Raw genomic sequence first — 17473 nt, 5'->3', positions numbered from 1 at the left:
CAGTCTTGCAAAGAGCATAATTCTTAATCTAGGTGTGGTTAACCAACTTTAATGGTAACGATGGTCATTAGCGTTCATTACACAGGGCAATGAATACAGTTTTGAACAGAATAATCATTAAAAGGGGTTTTCTCATAATATACAATATTTTTTCTGTAAGAAACCTCTGTGGAAACAGCTCTCCACTTTACTGTACTGCTGACGACTGCCTCTCCCCATACAGCCTCCATGATACTGGAAGCAGCACAGACCATTCTAGTTGATGGTCTGAGGGCATCATTTGCCATGTAAGCTCTGGCTTCTAATAAGAACCTTTGCTCCCGCACATGGTGATGGATCCGTCCCCAATCAGAGAGTCCGCTGCCTGAGCTGCTTGGTTAGACCGTCTGCTAAATGTTCTTGATGCAATAGCCACTCATTTTATACCACAGTGTTACACCGCTCTCCTAATACAAATGTGCTCCTGTACTAAAGTGTTCTTCCTTCATACAGTGTTACCAGGGGCGTAACAACAGTCCTGCGGGCCCCGGTGCGAACTTTTGAATGGGGCCCCCCCCCCCCCCAAAAAAAAAAAAAAAATGATATACAGACACACGCATACAATGTTAAACTAAGAAGTAAATATCTATTGCAAAAAAAACACCCCCCCCCTAGCTGACCAATAGCACTATGCAGGGCACCCCCCCCCAGCTAAACGATAATGGCACCGGCTCCTGCCGCCCGGACATACCTGGGCCCGGCGATCGGCATCGCCAGGCAGCCCGGGACCTGGGAAGAGCATGGCGCACCCACATGTCGCACCCCCCACATGTCCCACATGTTGCTGCACGTACCTTCACCGCTCGAAGTCCCCCAGGCAGCGCGCGCGCGCCTGGCAGCCCCGCGAAAAGGAGGAGGAGGAGCCGAGGAACGTGACGCCGCACGGCCTGCCCCCACAGTCAGGGCCGTATTTAGAGTTTCTGCTGCCCTAGTCCATACTGTATAATGACCGCACATGATGCTCCATACACTGTATAATGACCGCACATGATGCTCCACACTGTATAATGACCGCACATGATGCTCCATACTGTATAATGACCGCACATGATGCTCCATACTGTATAATGACCGCACATGATGCTCCACACTGTATAATGACCGCACATGATGCTCCATACTGTATAATGACCGCACATGATGCTCCATACTGTATAATGACCGCACATGATGCTCCATACTGTATAATGGCCGCACATGATGCTCCATACTGTATAATGACCGCACATGATGCTCCATACTGTATAATGACTGCACATGATGCTCCATACTGTATAATGACCGCACATGATGCTCCATACTGTATAATGACCGCACATGATGCTCCATACTGTATATTGGCCACAAATGATGCTCCATACTGTATAATGACCCCACATGATGCTCCATACTGTATAATGACCCCATATGATGCTCAATAGTGTATAATGACCCCCTCCCATCTTGTATGCATGGCTCATATCCCCCCGCGTATGCATGGCTCATAATTCCCCCCCCCCCCGTATGCATGGCTCATATCCCCATATGCATGGCTCATTTCCCCCCCACCTCCTGTATGCATGGCTCATATCCACCCCCCCCCCCCCGCCCCTGCCCCCTGTATGCATGGCTCATATCCCCCCCACCTCTTGTATGCATGACTCATATTCCCCCTATGCATGGCTCATCACTCCCCACTACCCCCCCCATGCATGGCTCATCACTCTCCCCCCCCATGCATGGCTCATCACTCCACCACCCCCCTCCGCTCCCCGCTCCTTCTCCCATGGCACGGGCGGCTTACCGTCCTCCTTCAATCCCCCCTGTCCTCTGTCATACTCACCTGTCAGCTGACAGTCTCACACCAAGCGGGCGCGCCGACGGCGACATCCCTCCGGCTCTCTGTCCCGACTCCCGGCGCACAGGCGCAGGCTCGCAGCTCCTGCTTCCTGCGTGAGCGGTCACGTGATACCGCTCTCATTAAGGCTCATGAATATGCGCATATTCATGAGCCTTAATGAGCGGTACCACATGATCGCTCACTCAGGACGCGCTACAGCTGAGCTAAGCTGAGCTTAGCTGAGACCAGGCATGAGTGACCGGCCGCTCAGCCTGCAATTCATCCTGGCGGCGGCCCGGTAAGCTGCGCCCACGGCGGACTACCGAGGTCGCAGAGGTCGCGGCGGCACCGGGCCCTCTTTTGGGCCCGGGCCCTGGTGCAGCCGCGACCTCTGCGACCCCGGTAGTTCCGCCCCTGAGTGTTACCCTAGACACCTGCTTATCACTGAACCCAATTCTCTCAGCCACTTGGACAAAGGAAACGCAGCTGATTGTGGCACAGGGATAATATATAAATGCTGAGTATTGTGCTAGAGGAAGGCCACTATCTTCCTCACATGTCAGAAGCACAAAGCAGTAACACCGGACAGCGAAGGACCTATTAAGGAAAGCGTCACTGTGCATTCTCACAGGAGAGGAAACCACGGTACGGTTACAAAAGGAGGGGGAGCACTGAGGAGCAGCTCCAGCATCACTGAATTGCAGGTTCTGTGGGGGTTACAAACCGCACTATTCATGCTAGCTTTATATTTTATGAAGACATGGCCATTAGAATGTTTGTTTTTACCCTTCGCCACGACAGCACCCACTTTGAGAGAGGGACCCGCCCATAGGAACAGGAAACCTACAGAGATAAAAGGGCGGCCCCCCTCTCCTCCTCAGTTGGTTTCCTGTTCCTATCGGAACTCTCTGGATTACCTACAGACGGAGGTGGTTGGAGCGCCTCCACTTTTTCTTACCCGAGCCGGTACATCCGCCTGCGTGGTTCTCTCGGTGACAGCAGGGGCTGCGGCATCGGAAGCAGCGGCGGGGGAGCCACTGCATGCAGCCTCCCCCCTCGTCTGGGCACTATCCGGCAGGTTCCGGGCATGGAAGGCCCGGCCTATGGAGGGAGCCTGTGTGTACGGGGCGCCGATTCCAGAAAGCAGCGGCGCCGGCTCTGGTGCGCGGGTAAGTCTGCGCTGCTTCATTGAACCGGAAGTGTTAGTGCACTTCCGGTTCGCGGGGGGCGCGGCACGCTGCCTGGGACCGCGCGATTCAAAAGCGCCGGGGCACAGGGCTAGTTGCTCAATATGTCGTCCCCGGCAGATACTGAGCTTCCACTTGCTGTGGAACGTGATAGCGCTGACAAAAGTAGCGCTAAAAGCTTAAAGTCAGCAGCTAAACGGAGTGTTCATTCCATGGATGGATCTGACACTCACAGAAGTAAATCAAGAAGTACGGATGCAGTACTCAGACCCCACACAGTGTCTCCATCTCCTAATCCGGTATAATGATGAATAGAATAGCTTCACTGGGTGAGTGTTATAATCCTCTTCCTATAAGCTGATCCCTTCCTTCTCTGATTTTCCCCTAGGCTAAAAGGACTAGTAAATCCAAGCATAAAGAATGTGCTCTATGCAGGCAGCCCTTACCTGACACATATTCTAAAAGGCTGTGTCAATCCTGTATCAGCCAGACCTTACAGGATGAGGCAGCTGTTACAGCCACAGATATTAGAGCCTTAATACGGCAAGAAATACAGTCTCTGGGGTCAGAATCCTTGAAAAAGCAGGGCACTAAGCACCTATCTCCAATCTCTAGCTCAGAGTCTGAAGAGGGCCTAATTCGATCCTCCAACACTTCAGGATCATCTCCTAGTTCCTCTGAGGATGAAGGTGGAGCGTGTTTTCCAGTTGAGAGCATTGACAACCTTATAAAGTCTGTAAGGAACACTATGGGGTGTCCAGACACTAGGGGAGTTAAAACTGCACAGGACATTATGTTTGCAGGCCTGGGTCATAAAAAGAGGCGAGCTTTTCCTGTAGTTTCTGCCGTTAAAGACCTTGTAAAGAAAGAATGGGACAAACAGGGGAAGGGGTTTCTCCCATCCTCTTCTAAAAGACGCTACCCCTTCAGCGATGAGGAATTGGCAGTGTGGTCTAAAGTCCCGAAGGTGGATGCAGCGGTGGCGTCAACCTCGAAACCGGCATCTCTACCTGTGGAAGATGCAGGGATTCTATTAGATCCCTTAGACCGCAAAACAGAAGCTCTTCTAAAAAGGTCCTGGGAGACAAACACTGGAGCTTTTAAACCGGCCATATCAGGCACGTGTACAGCCAGGTCCCTATTAGTCTGGGTTGACCAGCTTGAACAACAGGTGAAAGGCAAGATCACAAGGGATAAGATTCTTCAATCCTTGCCTCTGATTAAAAGTGCCGCAGCATTTCTAGCTGACGCTTCAGCGGACTCCCTCCGTTTAGCAGCCAGGTCAGCAGGTCTGGTTAATGCAGCTCGTCGTGCCCTTTGGCTCAAAGGATGGAAGGGAGACGCACAATCAAAAACCAGATTATGTTCAATCCCATGCCAGGGTGAGTTCTTGTTTGGGAAGGTTCTGGATGACCTACTTAACAAGGCAGGAGAAAGAAGGAAGGGCTTTCCTAAACAGTTTCTTCCTTCTTATAGGAGAGCGTTTAGAAGACGGCCATTTAACAGGAGGAGGCCGTATGAGGCCCAAAAAGATCGGTGGGAAACAAAAGAAACCAGACCGAAAGGTGCCTTATATAGTAATCCCGAAACATCTAAGCGGGGGAGATACCATCAGTGATGAATACCCAGTAGGTGGCAGACTAAAATTCTTTTATCATCAATGGGAAAATATAACCTCAAATCAATGGATCCTTCAGCTAATAAAATCTGGATTAAGATTAGATTTCTTTAAATTACCACAAGACAACTTTGTAGTAACATCTCTAAAAGCGCCAGAACAACAGGAAGCGCTTCAGTTAGAAATTCTGAGCCTTTTGGCAAAGAATGTTCTCATCGAAGTACCAATAAACCAGGAAGGGAGGGGGTTTTATTCCTCTTTATTTCTGGTTCCAAAACCTGATGGTACTTTTCGTACTATAATTAATCTAAAAAGACTAAATGCCTTTTTGGTTGAACGCACCTTTAAGATGGAATCTATAAGATCTACTATAAAACTCTTGTTCCCTAGGTGCTTTATGGCAGGTCTGGATTTGAAGGATGCGTACTATCATCTTCCAATTCATATAGAACACCAACAATACCTCAGAGTTGCAGTAGTTCTACAAGGCCGGATCCGTCACTTCCAATTTACGGCCATGCCATTCGGCCTATCTATGGCTCCTCGGATCTTCACGAAACTTATGCTAGAGGTGATGGCCTATCTACGTCATCAAGACACATTAATTGTACCCTATTTAGATGATTTCTTAATAATTGGTAATTCAGCATCTCAATGTGAAAAACGCTTGTCTAATACCGTTTCATCATTGCAGGCCTTAGGTTGGATTATAAACTTCAAAAAATCCAGACTTCTTCCAGAAACTCGTCAGTCCTTCCTAGGACTAGTCTTGGACTCTGTAAGTCAAAAATGTCTTTTACCAGAATCCAAAAAGTTAGTCATAGTTTCAAAGGTCGCTACGGCAAGATCAAATCCTCATATGTCCCTCAGAGAGGCCATGTCTCTCTTGGGCTCTCTCTCCTCCTGCATTCCTGCGGTTCAATGGGCCCAATACCATACCAGAACCCTACAACACCAGGTGCTTCATGCTCAGTCTCATTTCCAGGATCATCTAAATTCAAAAATCACCTTATCTGAAGACGTACTTCATTCACTTCGTTGGTGGTTAAATAAAGTCCATTTGTCCAGAGGAGTCTCATGGGCATTTAGGTCCCCTAAAATACTTACTACTGACGCAAGCCCAGAGGGCTGGGGAGCCCATCTGGATCAAAATATAGCCCAGGGTTGCTGAACTCCTTTAGAGACTCAGCAGTCTTCCAATTGGAAGGAACTAAGTGCAGTATATTATGCTTTAAATTCTTTCCTTCCTCAGCTTCGAGGTTCTCATGTCAAGATCCGGTCGGACAACACAACTGTCGTCGCGTATTTAAATCGGCAAGGCGGAACGCGATCGGGAAGTCTCATGTGTTCAGCGGCAGACATCTTCGATCTAGCAGAACCCAATTTTCTATCTCTCACGGCTGTCCACATCAGAGGTATAGAGAACTCAAGGGCCGACTTTCTAAGTCGCCACACGCTCCGCCAGGGAGAATGGACCCTCAATCCTCGCATATTCAAAAACATAGTGGACATGTGGGGTCTTCCGCAGATAGATTTATTTGCGACCAGGAGCAACAGGCAAGTACCAATGTTTGCATCCCTGAATGTGGCAGATCGTCCAGATCTAGTAGACTCGCTCCAGTATCCATGGAATTACGATCTAGCCTACGCCTTCCCACCAATGATGCTAATTCCTTTGGTGGTCAAGAAAATAAGAGAAGAAAAATCAAAGGTGATTCTGATAGCTCCATTTTGGCCAAAGAGGCCTTGGTTCTCCTGTCTTCGAGCGATGTCAGTTTGCGATCCGTGGATTCTGCCAGTGACTACAGACCTACTCTTTCAGGGTCCATTCTACCATCCACAAGTAAAGGGCCTCCACCTCACGGCGTGGAACTTGAGAGGCAGATACTAACTTTAAGAGGGTTTTCTCAAGAACTAATCAATACATTACTGTTGAGCAGAAAAAAATCTACAACTCTAATCTATAGCAGAGTATGGAGAAAATTCCTCAACTTCTATACAGAACCCTTCTCTAAGGTTCCTATTAAAGCCATCCTTGAATTTTTACAGAAAGGTCGTGAGATGGGGTTATCAGTTAATACTCTGAGAGTTCAAGTGTCTGCCCTGGGAGCCCTCTATAGTGCTAACATTGCTAGTAATAGATGGGTAACTAGATTTATTAGGGCATGCGAAAGGTGTACACCGGTTCATGTTCCACGCCTGCCACCCTGGGACCTGAATCTAGTCCTAGACTCCTTATCTGGTCCTCCCTTTGAACCTTTGTATTCTATCCCTCTTAAAAACATCACATACAAGGTAGCTTTACTGATAGCCTTAACTTCTGCCAGAAGAGTGGGTGACATCCAGGCCCTCTCTATAGACCCTCCATTCCTAATAACATATCAGGATAGGATAGTCCTCAAACCTGATCCTTCATACCTCCCTAAGGTAGCTACAAAATACCATAGAGCCCAAGAGATTTTTCTACCTTCCTTTTATGATAATCCAGCAAATTCAGAAGAGGAAAAACTACATATGCTTGATGTTAAAAGAGCAGTCCTGGGCTACATAGACAGAACCCGCTCTTGCAGACAGAGTAGGGCTCTGTTTGTGTCTTTTCAGGGTCATCGAAAAGGCCATGGAGTCACGAAAGCTACCTTGTCCCGGTGGATCAGAGAGGCTATCCATCTTGCATACTTGTCAAAAGGCGAAAGTCCTCCAGAGGGAGTAAAGGCGCATTCAGCTCGAGCCGTATCATCCTCGTGGGCGGAAAATAAAGACATTCCCATCGAGCTCATATGTAAGGCCGCAACCTGGTCGTCGCCTTCAACTTTCTATAGACACTATAGGCTTGATCTGTCTTCCGCTTCTGACTTGGCATTCGGGAGAGCCGTCCTTAGTACGGTAATCCCACCCAGGTGAAGGGTCTCTGAAAGTCTCTCAAAGTGGGTGCTGTCGTGGCGAAGGGTAAAAAGCCGGATTACTCACCGGTAATGCCCTTTTAATGAGCCACGACAGCACCCTGTCACTTCCCACCCTTGTAGATATGTATAGTTATTAATACAAAATATTCTCATGGGTGATTATAGATATAATAAAATGTACTAATAATTAAGAATGTATACTAATTTAACAATGGCGGTTCCTCTTGTACTCTGAAAAACAACTGAGGAGGAGAGGGGGGCCGCCCTTTTATCTCTGTAGGTTTCCTGTTCCTATGGGCGGGTCCCTCTCTCAAAGTGGGTGCTGTCGTGGCTCATTAAAAGGGCATTACCGGTGAGTAATCCGGCTTTTTTTAATCACTCAGGAGTACCCATTTATCTTCCATTTATCAAGCCAGCAGTTTTCAGGGGTTGAAACTGCTGTAATACCATTTAACCAATACAAAAAATTACCTACACCTTGACATGAATGATTTAACTTATCCAGGGCATATCTTTTTACATAACCCCTATTAAAAAAAGTAAATATAAGCTATGTGGGACTTTTTTTTTTACTATTGGTTTTAGAATTTACAGGTAGGTAGTTGCTAACCACCTGCCTGTTTTCCCCCTGCCGATCTCTGCTGGCTCAGAATTATCACAGAGAGCTCCAGATGGTGATTCTGAGCCTTCCCGCTGATGCCACTTCCAACAGAGCAGCTACGTCACTTCCGCTCTGCTTTGTCGACAGAGGGTCGCAGCTGATGATGTCAAACCCCCTGCAGTAAGCTGGCTGTCAATCAGCATGATACAGACAATTACACCCCGACAACAGAGCAAGTCTAAAGAGGAAGAGCTGCTCTGTTGATGTGAAGCAGCAGAATCGCCAGCAGAAGTCTGTGACCAGTCTGAGCAGAAGAAGCAGGTAGTTTGCAACTACCTGCCTGTTAGTTCATAGGCCAACAGGAAAAAAAATACAAAAAAAAAAAAAAAAAAGTCTCAGAAATCCCCTTTAACCCTAGGGGTGGTTTGCATGTTAATGACCGGGCCAATTGTTTACAATTCTGACCACTGTCCCTTTAAGAGGTAATAACTCTGGAATGCTTGCACGGATCCCACTGATTCTGAGACTGTTTGCTTATGAAATATTCTACTTCATGATAGTGGTAAAATTTCTTTGATATGACTGAAAATACGGAGTCATGTGAGGTCTTGTTTTTTTGCAGGACAAGTTGACTTTTGTTTGGTACAATTTTCGGGCACATGACATCTTTTGATCACTTTCTATTCCGATTTTTGGGAGGCAGAATGAACATATACCAGCATTTCATGAATTTATTTATTTTATTTTTTTTTTTTTTGGGGGGGGGGGGGGGGGGAGGGGGGGAAATTATGCCGTCCTGTGTATGTTAAAAGTGATAAGGCAGTTTTATTCTTTGGGTCAGTACGATTACAGCAATGTCTCATTTATATTTTTTTATGTTTTGGCGCTTTTATACAATAAAAACTGTTTTATAGAAAAAATAATTGTTTTTGCATCACTTTATTCTGAGAGCTATAACTTTTATTTTTCCGCCGATGGGGCTGTACGGCAGCTTGTTTTGCACAAGATGATGTTTCAGCGGTACCATGTTTATTTATATCCGTCTTTTTGATTGAATGTTATTCCATTTTTTGTTCGGCGGTATGATGATAAAGAATTTTTTGCCTTTTTCTTTTTATGGTATTCACTAAAGGGGTTAACTAGTGGAACAGTTTTTATAGGTCGGGTCGTTGCAGACACGGCGATACCAAATATGTGTACTTTTACTTCTCTTTTTTTTTTTCATTCAAATATTTAGAAATAGAATATATATTGATTATTTTATTATTATTTTTGATTTTTTAAAAAAATATTTTTACAATTATTTAACAAACTTTTTATTTTACTTTTTTCTAACTTTTTTATTTTGTCCCACTATGGGACAATAATTTTTTGCAGGCTGATCGCTTCTATGGCATGCAGATGAAGCAGCATGATCAGCAAGTTTCCTCGCTCTGGTGACTCGGATGTCGCCATGACGACATCGGGTCACCATGACAACGATCGGGACCCCATGTCACGCCGCGGGGTCTCCGATACAAATGCAGAGGGGCTGTCAGCCCTCTGTCAGCTTCCGGAATGCTGCAATCGTGTTCCATCTCAGTATTTCGGGGGGTTAAAGTGCCTGCAGCAGTGTGTGACCGCTCTTGGCACCTAGTGCTGGGTGTCCGTTAATTCTAGGCACCCCCATGTGAGCACAGGCGATCGCGATGACGTAAAATTCCGTCCATGGTCAAATTGGCCCAGTTGACATGGATGGAATAATATGTCCGATGTCAGAAAGGGGTTAAAGAGGTTGTCTACTACTATATTACTGATCACCTATCATTAGGATAGCTCATCAATGTCTGATTAGCAGAGGTGCAGTGTGTCGTTCTTGGTGCCAGCGGCGGCGGTAGCCGGAACTGCTCAACTGTGGAGCTGCTCTGTCTTCTGGCACTTATTTCTTAATCCAGCTGACTGATGAAGGTCGAGTTTAGACCGAAATGTCCTTTTGTCTGGAAAATACTAGAAATAAAATTGAATCTCTATTGAACACATTTGAGTGCAAAGTTTTCATATATATGCTGATGGATTAGATCCTTCTTGTGCACCACTCACCAGAAGCGCCGTGTCTACCTCTCATGGGTGTTGGACCCCGACCAGACATTGATGACCTATCCTAAGGATAGGTCATCCATGATAAAGTAGTGGACAACCCCTTTATGCTTAATACTAGAACAGACATGTACAAAACCCATAAGTGATTCTTTTACAGAACAGGACAGAAGGCATCACAAACCTGTCTTCCTCATCACTGTCTATTTCAATATTCTTCCTCTTCTCCGCTTTCCCAGGCGCAGATGTTACTTCTTTTGCCAACTGCGCAACCCGTATTTTCTTGAATTCTTCCTGGGTAAGAAGTCTGCTGGCACTGACAGCGGCAGCTTTAGCCTTTCGCTCATCTTCTGGCATTGCTTGAAGCTTTTCTTCCTATAAAAGCACAAAATACAGTTTAGCATTTATGAGTGACACTGTCACATTGAATAAAACGATACCACTGTTATCTTTGGGTACTACTGATTTTGCAGAGCCATCGCCGTCGTCAGCCTTTCAATTTGTCAGTTCTGTTTTTTTGTAGGAACAAACAAAATGTGAAAAACAGAAGCAGAAAGTCGCCACTGATTAGAATTATTATGGGGTCCACGTGGATTAAGAATGAAGAAGAAAAGCTCTGCATGATGCACTTTTCTTTTCCTTCTTTTAAAAACGGATGCATACGATAATCCAAATACACTGACTAATAACTAATGAATCAATTATAAAATGGATCCGGCATCAATTCCGTTTGTCTGTTCCTAAATACCAAAGTCAAAAGTAATGTCAAAGTGGTATTATTAATGTAAACTTGGTACTTCACAGCAATTTAGGAACTGAAAATATTGATCAATTAAATGACTATTAAGAGAGTGAATATAGCCTAATTTTGTCTGCCTCTACCAGGCAAACACTATACTGAATGCTGTAAAAGAAAGGCTCATATTATACAAATAAATCAAAATATACTCGTAGAAAAGATCACTCATGTTACTTATCCTTTCATAGAGAGATGAATGAAATGAATACGTTTTCACCCTAACAGCCCCATTAAACTTGTTATTACCGATCTGCAGGATAGCCAATAAATTATTTATCAGTTAAGGCTGAACTGCTGATAACCGCAATGATTCTCAGAATGGGAAATTTATTACCAGTTACAAAACGAAACAGCAGGTTTGATGCTGGACCACCACTCCATTCATTTTCTAGGGAACTGCGGCCTAATTCTGCTTGACTGACAGCGCGCATGTTGTGTGACTGCAGGCAAAAAAGTAGTCAGTCAACCAGGAAGAGGCAGAACTGGGTGGGGCATAGAGCTGGAGTGACCGAGGTTTCAGGACTAGTGTGACAAGAAGTCAAATCTCATTAGACATCATTCACATAGGAGGGAACCGCCGAAATTAATTAGACAAGGAAAGGAAAGGGGAAATGTGAAATAAAATACAACTTTTAGTCTATAATACAGGGTTGGAGCTCTATAAACATTAAAATTATCATACATATAGTTAAAGATGTATATTGGATCACAGCTTATAGTGGTGTTGTGACCCACTAGCTCCCCATTGGGTATTGGACTCTAATTAATTAAATTGAATCTAATGGAATTTCAACCATTGTCCCTAGAATTAGAGGTTGGATTTCATATATCCACATTACATTTTAAATTTGATAAGGGCAATGACAAATTTAAATAAATGCGGTGCCAAATTGTCAAATGTGATATACACTGTCTGATTAGTGCATTATAGATTGCTGCATTTATAAATAAATGAATGTGTAGTCAATAGTTTGGGGTGAGCTGGACCGCAGAGGGAAGGCAAAAGGGCCAACAAGTGCTAAGCATCTCTGGGAACTCCTTCAAGATTGTTGGAAGACCATTCCTGGTGACTACCTATTGAAGCTCATCAAGAGAATGCCAAGAGTGTGCAAAGCAGTCATCAAAGCCAAAGGTGGCTACTTTGAAGAACATAGAATATAAGACATATTTTCGGTTGTTTCACACTTTTTTGTTAAGTATATAATTCCACGTGTTAATTCATAGTTTTGATGCCTTCAATGTGAATGTACAATTTTCATAGTCATGAAAATACAGAAAAATCTTTAAATGAGAAGGTGTCTCCAAACTTTTGGTCTGTACTGTGTGTATATGTATATGTATACATTTTATACATTGTAGTTATCAAATAGACAGAGCTAGACAGTATTATAGCTAGATAAATTTAACACCCTTGTGGTGTATCGGATATTATACCTGCAGCGTTGAAAATGTTCGTAACCACTATTGGTCAATATAAGCCATGAAGGAGCCAACAGGCAATGTGGGGTTAATACCCCAGCTGGTTTATACTCTGTTAGTCACCACAGTCAAATGACCTATAAATGTCCTCATTGTGCATTCACAGTGGACATACATATTGATTATATTGACACCCTAAGGGTATGTGTCCACGTTCAGGATTGCATCAGGATTTGGTCAGGATTTTTCATCAGTATTTGTAAGCCAAAACCAGGAGTGGGTGATAAATGCAGAAGTGGTGCATATGTTTCTATTATACTTTTCCTCTAATTGTTCCACTCCTGGTTTTGGCTTACAAATACTGATGAAAAATCCTGACCAAATCCTGATGCAATCCTGAACGTGGACACACACCCTAATGGTGTATTAGATTCTGAATCTGCAGTGTTAGATAGTATTCATGACATTGAACATGAATGAGCCAGCAGGCAGTGTGCAATTAATGCCCCGCTGAGAAACACTGTATGAGTCGCCACAGTCCAGACATGCTGGTCAAATCCATTCAGCAGATATGGATATATGCCGATATTCCTTTGCGCTAATGGCTGATTATATAGTCCGCCGGAGTCATCTGCACTATGGCTCAGCCATTGCTGGTAAATACAGCTTAGTGTGAGCAGCTGGAGTGCTGTGGTGCCTGTCGCTCAATCGCAGGTGCAGTCGGGGGTGGGGGAAGACGGCGGGCAGGTATATCAACCATGCAGTCTCCCTATAGGTAAGCGCACCACCTCCAGCTCATTCAGTTAGAGACCAAGCAGGGATCTGTATGAAGTTACTTGGAGTGCACATCAATTGGATGGCACTGCACCCTTATTATCTCTGGAACCAAACTTGTCCCAGGATGTACTGGGATTCGCAAACGAAGCATTATCACACAGGAAATAAGGAAAAAATACATACAAAGCGACAGTGTAGTTAGGGAATGTTTAATACAAGTATATAAGAAAATAGCTTAGATTATGGCACTAAATAGAAAGGGATTTAAAATGAAATTTCAGACTACCCCTTTAAGCATAATTTCATAAATGACCGTTAAAAGACACACCTGTTCAGTAGGTCGGTACCACATAATATCCTTAGACACTTAGATCCTAGTTCACATTAATTCTATACAATGAGTGCTATGTGTGTGGTAGTATAAAAATACCCAAATAATGGGACACAGATGGAACCCCGGACAGAAGCAGGCTCTTATGAGGCAGATCATGTCATGTTGTACTCCACCTGACCGCCAATCCAGCTGTGTCCACCTAAGAAGATACATGTAGAAAAGCCGCGGAGACACCATCACGTGTTTCTCAACGCAAGCAATGAATAGCCAGGTCTTTCACCGGGAAGGAACAACCACGGGAAGGGCAGCATCCAATAAAGGAAAACCACCTATGCCAAAACATGGCATCCATCCACAGACAGCTGTTTCGGGGTATTTGCCCCTCATCAGTGTGGAATAGGAAACTGGCTATTAGGATCAGTGCCTAGTGAAAAGGCTATGAACATAAGGATGAATGACCTCGGGGAGATCAAAACATCCAACACCGCGGAGACACCATCACGTTTCTCAACGCAGTGATCCAGAACACTGGCCCCATCCCTTATGGGAAATATGCAAATGCATGTAGAAAAGCCGCGGAGACACCATCACGTGTTTCTCAATGCAAGCAATGAATAGCCAGGTCTTTCACCAGGAAGGAACAACCACGGGAAGGGCAGCATCCAATAAAGGAAAACCACCATTTGCATATTTCCCATAAGGGATGGGGGCAGTGTTCTGGATCACTGCGTTGAGAAACACGTGATGGTGTCTCCGCAGTGTTGGATGTTTGATCTCCCCGAGGTCATTCATCCTTATGTTTGTAGTCTTTTCACTAGGCACTGCTCCTAATAGCCAGTTTCCTACTCCACACTGATGAGGGGCAAATACCCCGAAACAGCTGTCTGTGGATGGATACCATGTTTTGGCATAGGTGGTTTTCCTTTATTGGATGTTGCCCTTCCCGTGGTTGTTCCTTCCCGGTGAAAGACCTGGCTATTCATTGCTTGCGTTGAGAAACACGTGATGGTGTCTCCACGGCTTTTCTACATGCATTTGGATATTTCCCATAAGGGATGGGGGCAGTGTTCTGGATCACTGCGTTGAGAAACACGTGATGGTGTCTCCGCGGTGTTGGATGTTTCGAGGTCATTCATCCTTATGTTCATCACCTAAGAAGATAGACACCGCTTGAAAGGAGGCCAGACCATGTGATTCTGCCTGCCTCATTATAATGACTGCTCTGGTTGGCAATCCCTTCAGAATGCAGTTTTTTTGGAGACTGGTATGGTTTCCCTTGATGCAATGCACAGTGTAACACAAATTATTGTTCACCAATGTAGTATCAAACATCTTAAACGATACATGGCACTAACTATATATCAGTGCTGAATCAGCACAGTAAAATACATTATTGGCTTAGATACAACAGCTCAATTGACACATCACAAGCAGTGGGCTTGGATACATAAGATACCATATTCTTCGGACTATAAGACACACTTTTTTCCTCCCAAAATGTGGAGGAAAATGGGGTGCATCTTACAGTCCAGATATATTGGCTCTGGCTGTGGTGGGGAGGTGGGGGAGCGGTATCGGAGGAGCTGATCACAGAAGCAGGAGCTGGCAGCTCCGGCTAACTTGTGCCCGCTGCTAAAGAGAAATGAATATGCACTGCATTCCACGCCCATGGGCGTGGAGGGCAATGAATATTCATTTCTTCCTGGCATCCTGGTATGATTGATTGGCCCCATCCCCTTGCTAGTATGATTAGTCCCATCCCAGTCCTGGTATCAATGGCCCCATCAGAAAAGATTAAAAAAAAACAAAAAAAAAAACTTTTACTCTTACCTTCCTCCACTCCCTCGCAGTCGCAGCGTCCTGCTCCGGTGCCAGCAGCTGCTTAATGCTTGTAAGCAGCGCATGGCAGGGACATCATGCGTTACTCACAAGCAGAGCACAGCTGCCGGAATACTCAACGGGTGTTCATCAGAGATCGCGGTGAGTATCCATTCCTCCTCAGTAGCGCGCCGTGTCAGCCAGAGCCTTCCTGCTGCGGCCGGTGGTCACGTGTGCCGATACTTAAGAGAAATTAATATTGGCTGGATGGGGCCAATCATACCAGGAACTGGATGGAGCCAGTCAATCATACCAGGAACTGGATGGGGCCAGTCAATCATACCAGGAACTGGATGGGGCCATGTATACCAGAAACGGGATGGGGCCAATCAATCATACCAAGAACTGGATGGGGCCAATCAATCATACCAGGAACGAGATGGGGCCAATCAATCATACCAGGAACGAGATGGGGCCAATCAATCATACCAGGAACTGGATGGGGCCAATCAATCATACCAGGAACGGGATGGGGCCAATCAATCATACCAGGAAAAGGATGGGGCCAATCAATCATACCAGGAACTGGATGGGGCCAATCCATCATACCAGGAACGGGATGGAGCCAATCCATCATACCAGGAACGGGATGGGGCCAATCCATCATACCAGGAACGGGATGGGGCCAATCCATCATACCAGGAACGGGATGGGGCCAATCCATCATACCAGAAACGGGATAGGGCCAATCCATCATACCAGAAACAGGATGGGGCCAATCCATCATACCAGGAACTGGATGGGGCCAATCAATCATACCAGGAACGGGATGGGGCCAATCAATCATACCAGAAACGGGATGGGGCCAATCAATCATACCAGAAACAGGATGGGGCCAATCAATCATACCAGGAACAGGATGGGGCCAATCAATCATATCAGAATAAGAATGGGGCCTTGCATACCAGGACTGGGATGGAGCCAATCATACCAGAATAAGGATGGGGCCATGCATACCAGGATGGGGATGAGGGCCATGCATACCAGGATAGGGATGAGGGGACCATATTTACCAGGACTGGTGATCTTAAGTACAGAATTGACCACATTTTTTGCTTCAGTTTTATTTTTTTTCCCTAATTTCTTTCTCTAAAACCTAGGTGTGTGTTATAGTCTGAAAAATACGGTACATGGTCATAGCAATAACCACCACCAGTTTGCCACCAATGACACTGCTGGTAACAAACAGCCTGAAATCTGGGGACATTTCCTACCGGAACACAGCAGAAGGAGCTGCCAATCCAAAAGATGGCTATGCCCATGACCTGTATTTAGCGTGGCTCTCTCATAACTATAATGACTATTACCAATCAATACATATCAAATGAGAATTTATTAGATGGTGCGCTATATTGCCTTTTTACTGTAATATAATTATATTTGAGGGTAGGTTCACACGGGCGTATTAAAAAAAAATATCAGTGATATCCAATATTTTTTCTCACCTGTCATCTGTGTGCAATCCATATGCAATTCATTTTTTTACAGCAGCACTAATTAACAACTTACAGGACCATTTGCAGCTTCCTATGTTACAGAATTGCAATGTATGCATACAAATCAGATGCTATATTGTGGCTCCGTGTGCCACCTCACTTCTTTATTAAGCACGCAGACTTGAATGGGCGAGTCATTCGATTTACGGAATAAATTACTGCATGCTGCAATTTTCTTACACAGATAGTGAGAAAAATCGTTCAGCACGGTCCCACTGAACATTGGTCCGAGTGTTCTGTTTTTCCAATGGACAGCCACCTGGACAAAAACAATACTAAAAATATTAAACCATATAAATCAATACTTACAACCTCCTTTTGTTCTTCATCAGATGAGTGATGGACATCAATCCACTCCCCATCTTCATCATCATCACTGAGGCTTGCACTTTCCCAGCCATCTGAGAACACAACATATAATAAGTTAATACCTTTTCAAAAGTCTAAGGCTGGGTTCACATTACGTTAGTGGCGTTCGTTAGACGGACTACGTTACACAGTGGCATAACGCGGTGTAACGTAGTCTG

General features: G+C 45.1%; 1 protein-coding gene across 3 annotated transcripts in view; it reads right to left on the bottom strand.

The window, feature by feature from the left end:
- SDAD1 (SDA1 domain containing 1) overlaps positions 1 to 17473 on the bottom strand; it is a 120216-nt gene that overhangs the window by 12507 nt on the left and 90236 nt on the right. For 2 of the 3 annotated variants that reach the window (XM_077276237.1, XM_077276253.1), the window contains exons 18-19: positions 17256 to 17347; positions 10428 to 10618 (exon numbers count right to left, since the gene is read on the bottom strand). In XM_077276237.1, the coding sequence (XP_077132352.1) occupies positions 10428 to 10618; positions 17256 to 17347 (283 nt within the window). The remainder of the gene's footprint in view (positions 1 to 10427; positions 10619 to 17255; positions 17348 to 17473) is intronic. The other variant, XM_077276244.1, reaches the window with a different exon arrangement.

The sequence above is a fragment of the Ranitomeya variabilis genome, chromosome 1 (assembly GCF_051348905.1).
Source record: "Ranitomeya variabilis isolate aRanVar5 chromosome 1, aRanVar5.hap1, whole genome shotgun sequence".
Classification (NCBI taxonomy): domain Eukaryota; kingdom Metazoa; phylum Chordata; class Amphibia; order Anura; family Dendrobatidae; genus Ranitomeya; species Ranitomeya variabilis.
The sequence above is the reverse complement of the archived record's forward strand: the minus strand, read 5'-3'. Positions and strand labels throughout refer to the sequence as shown.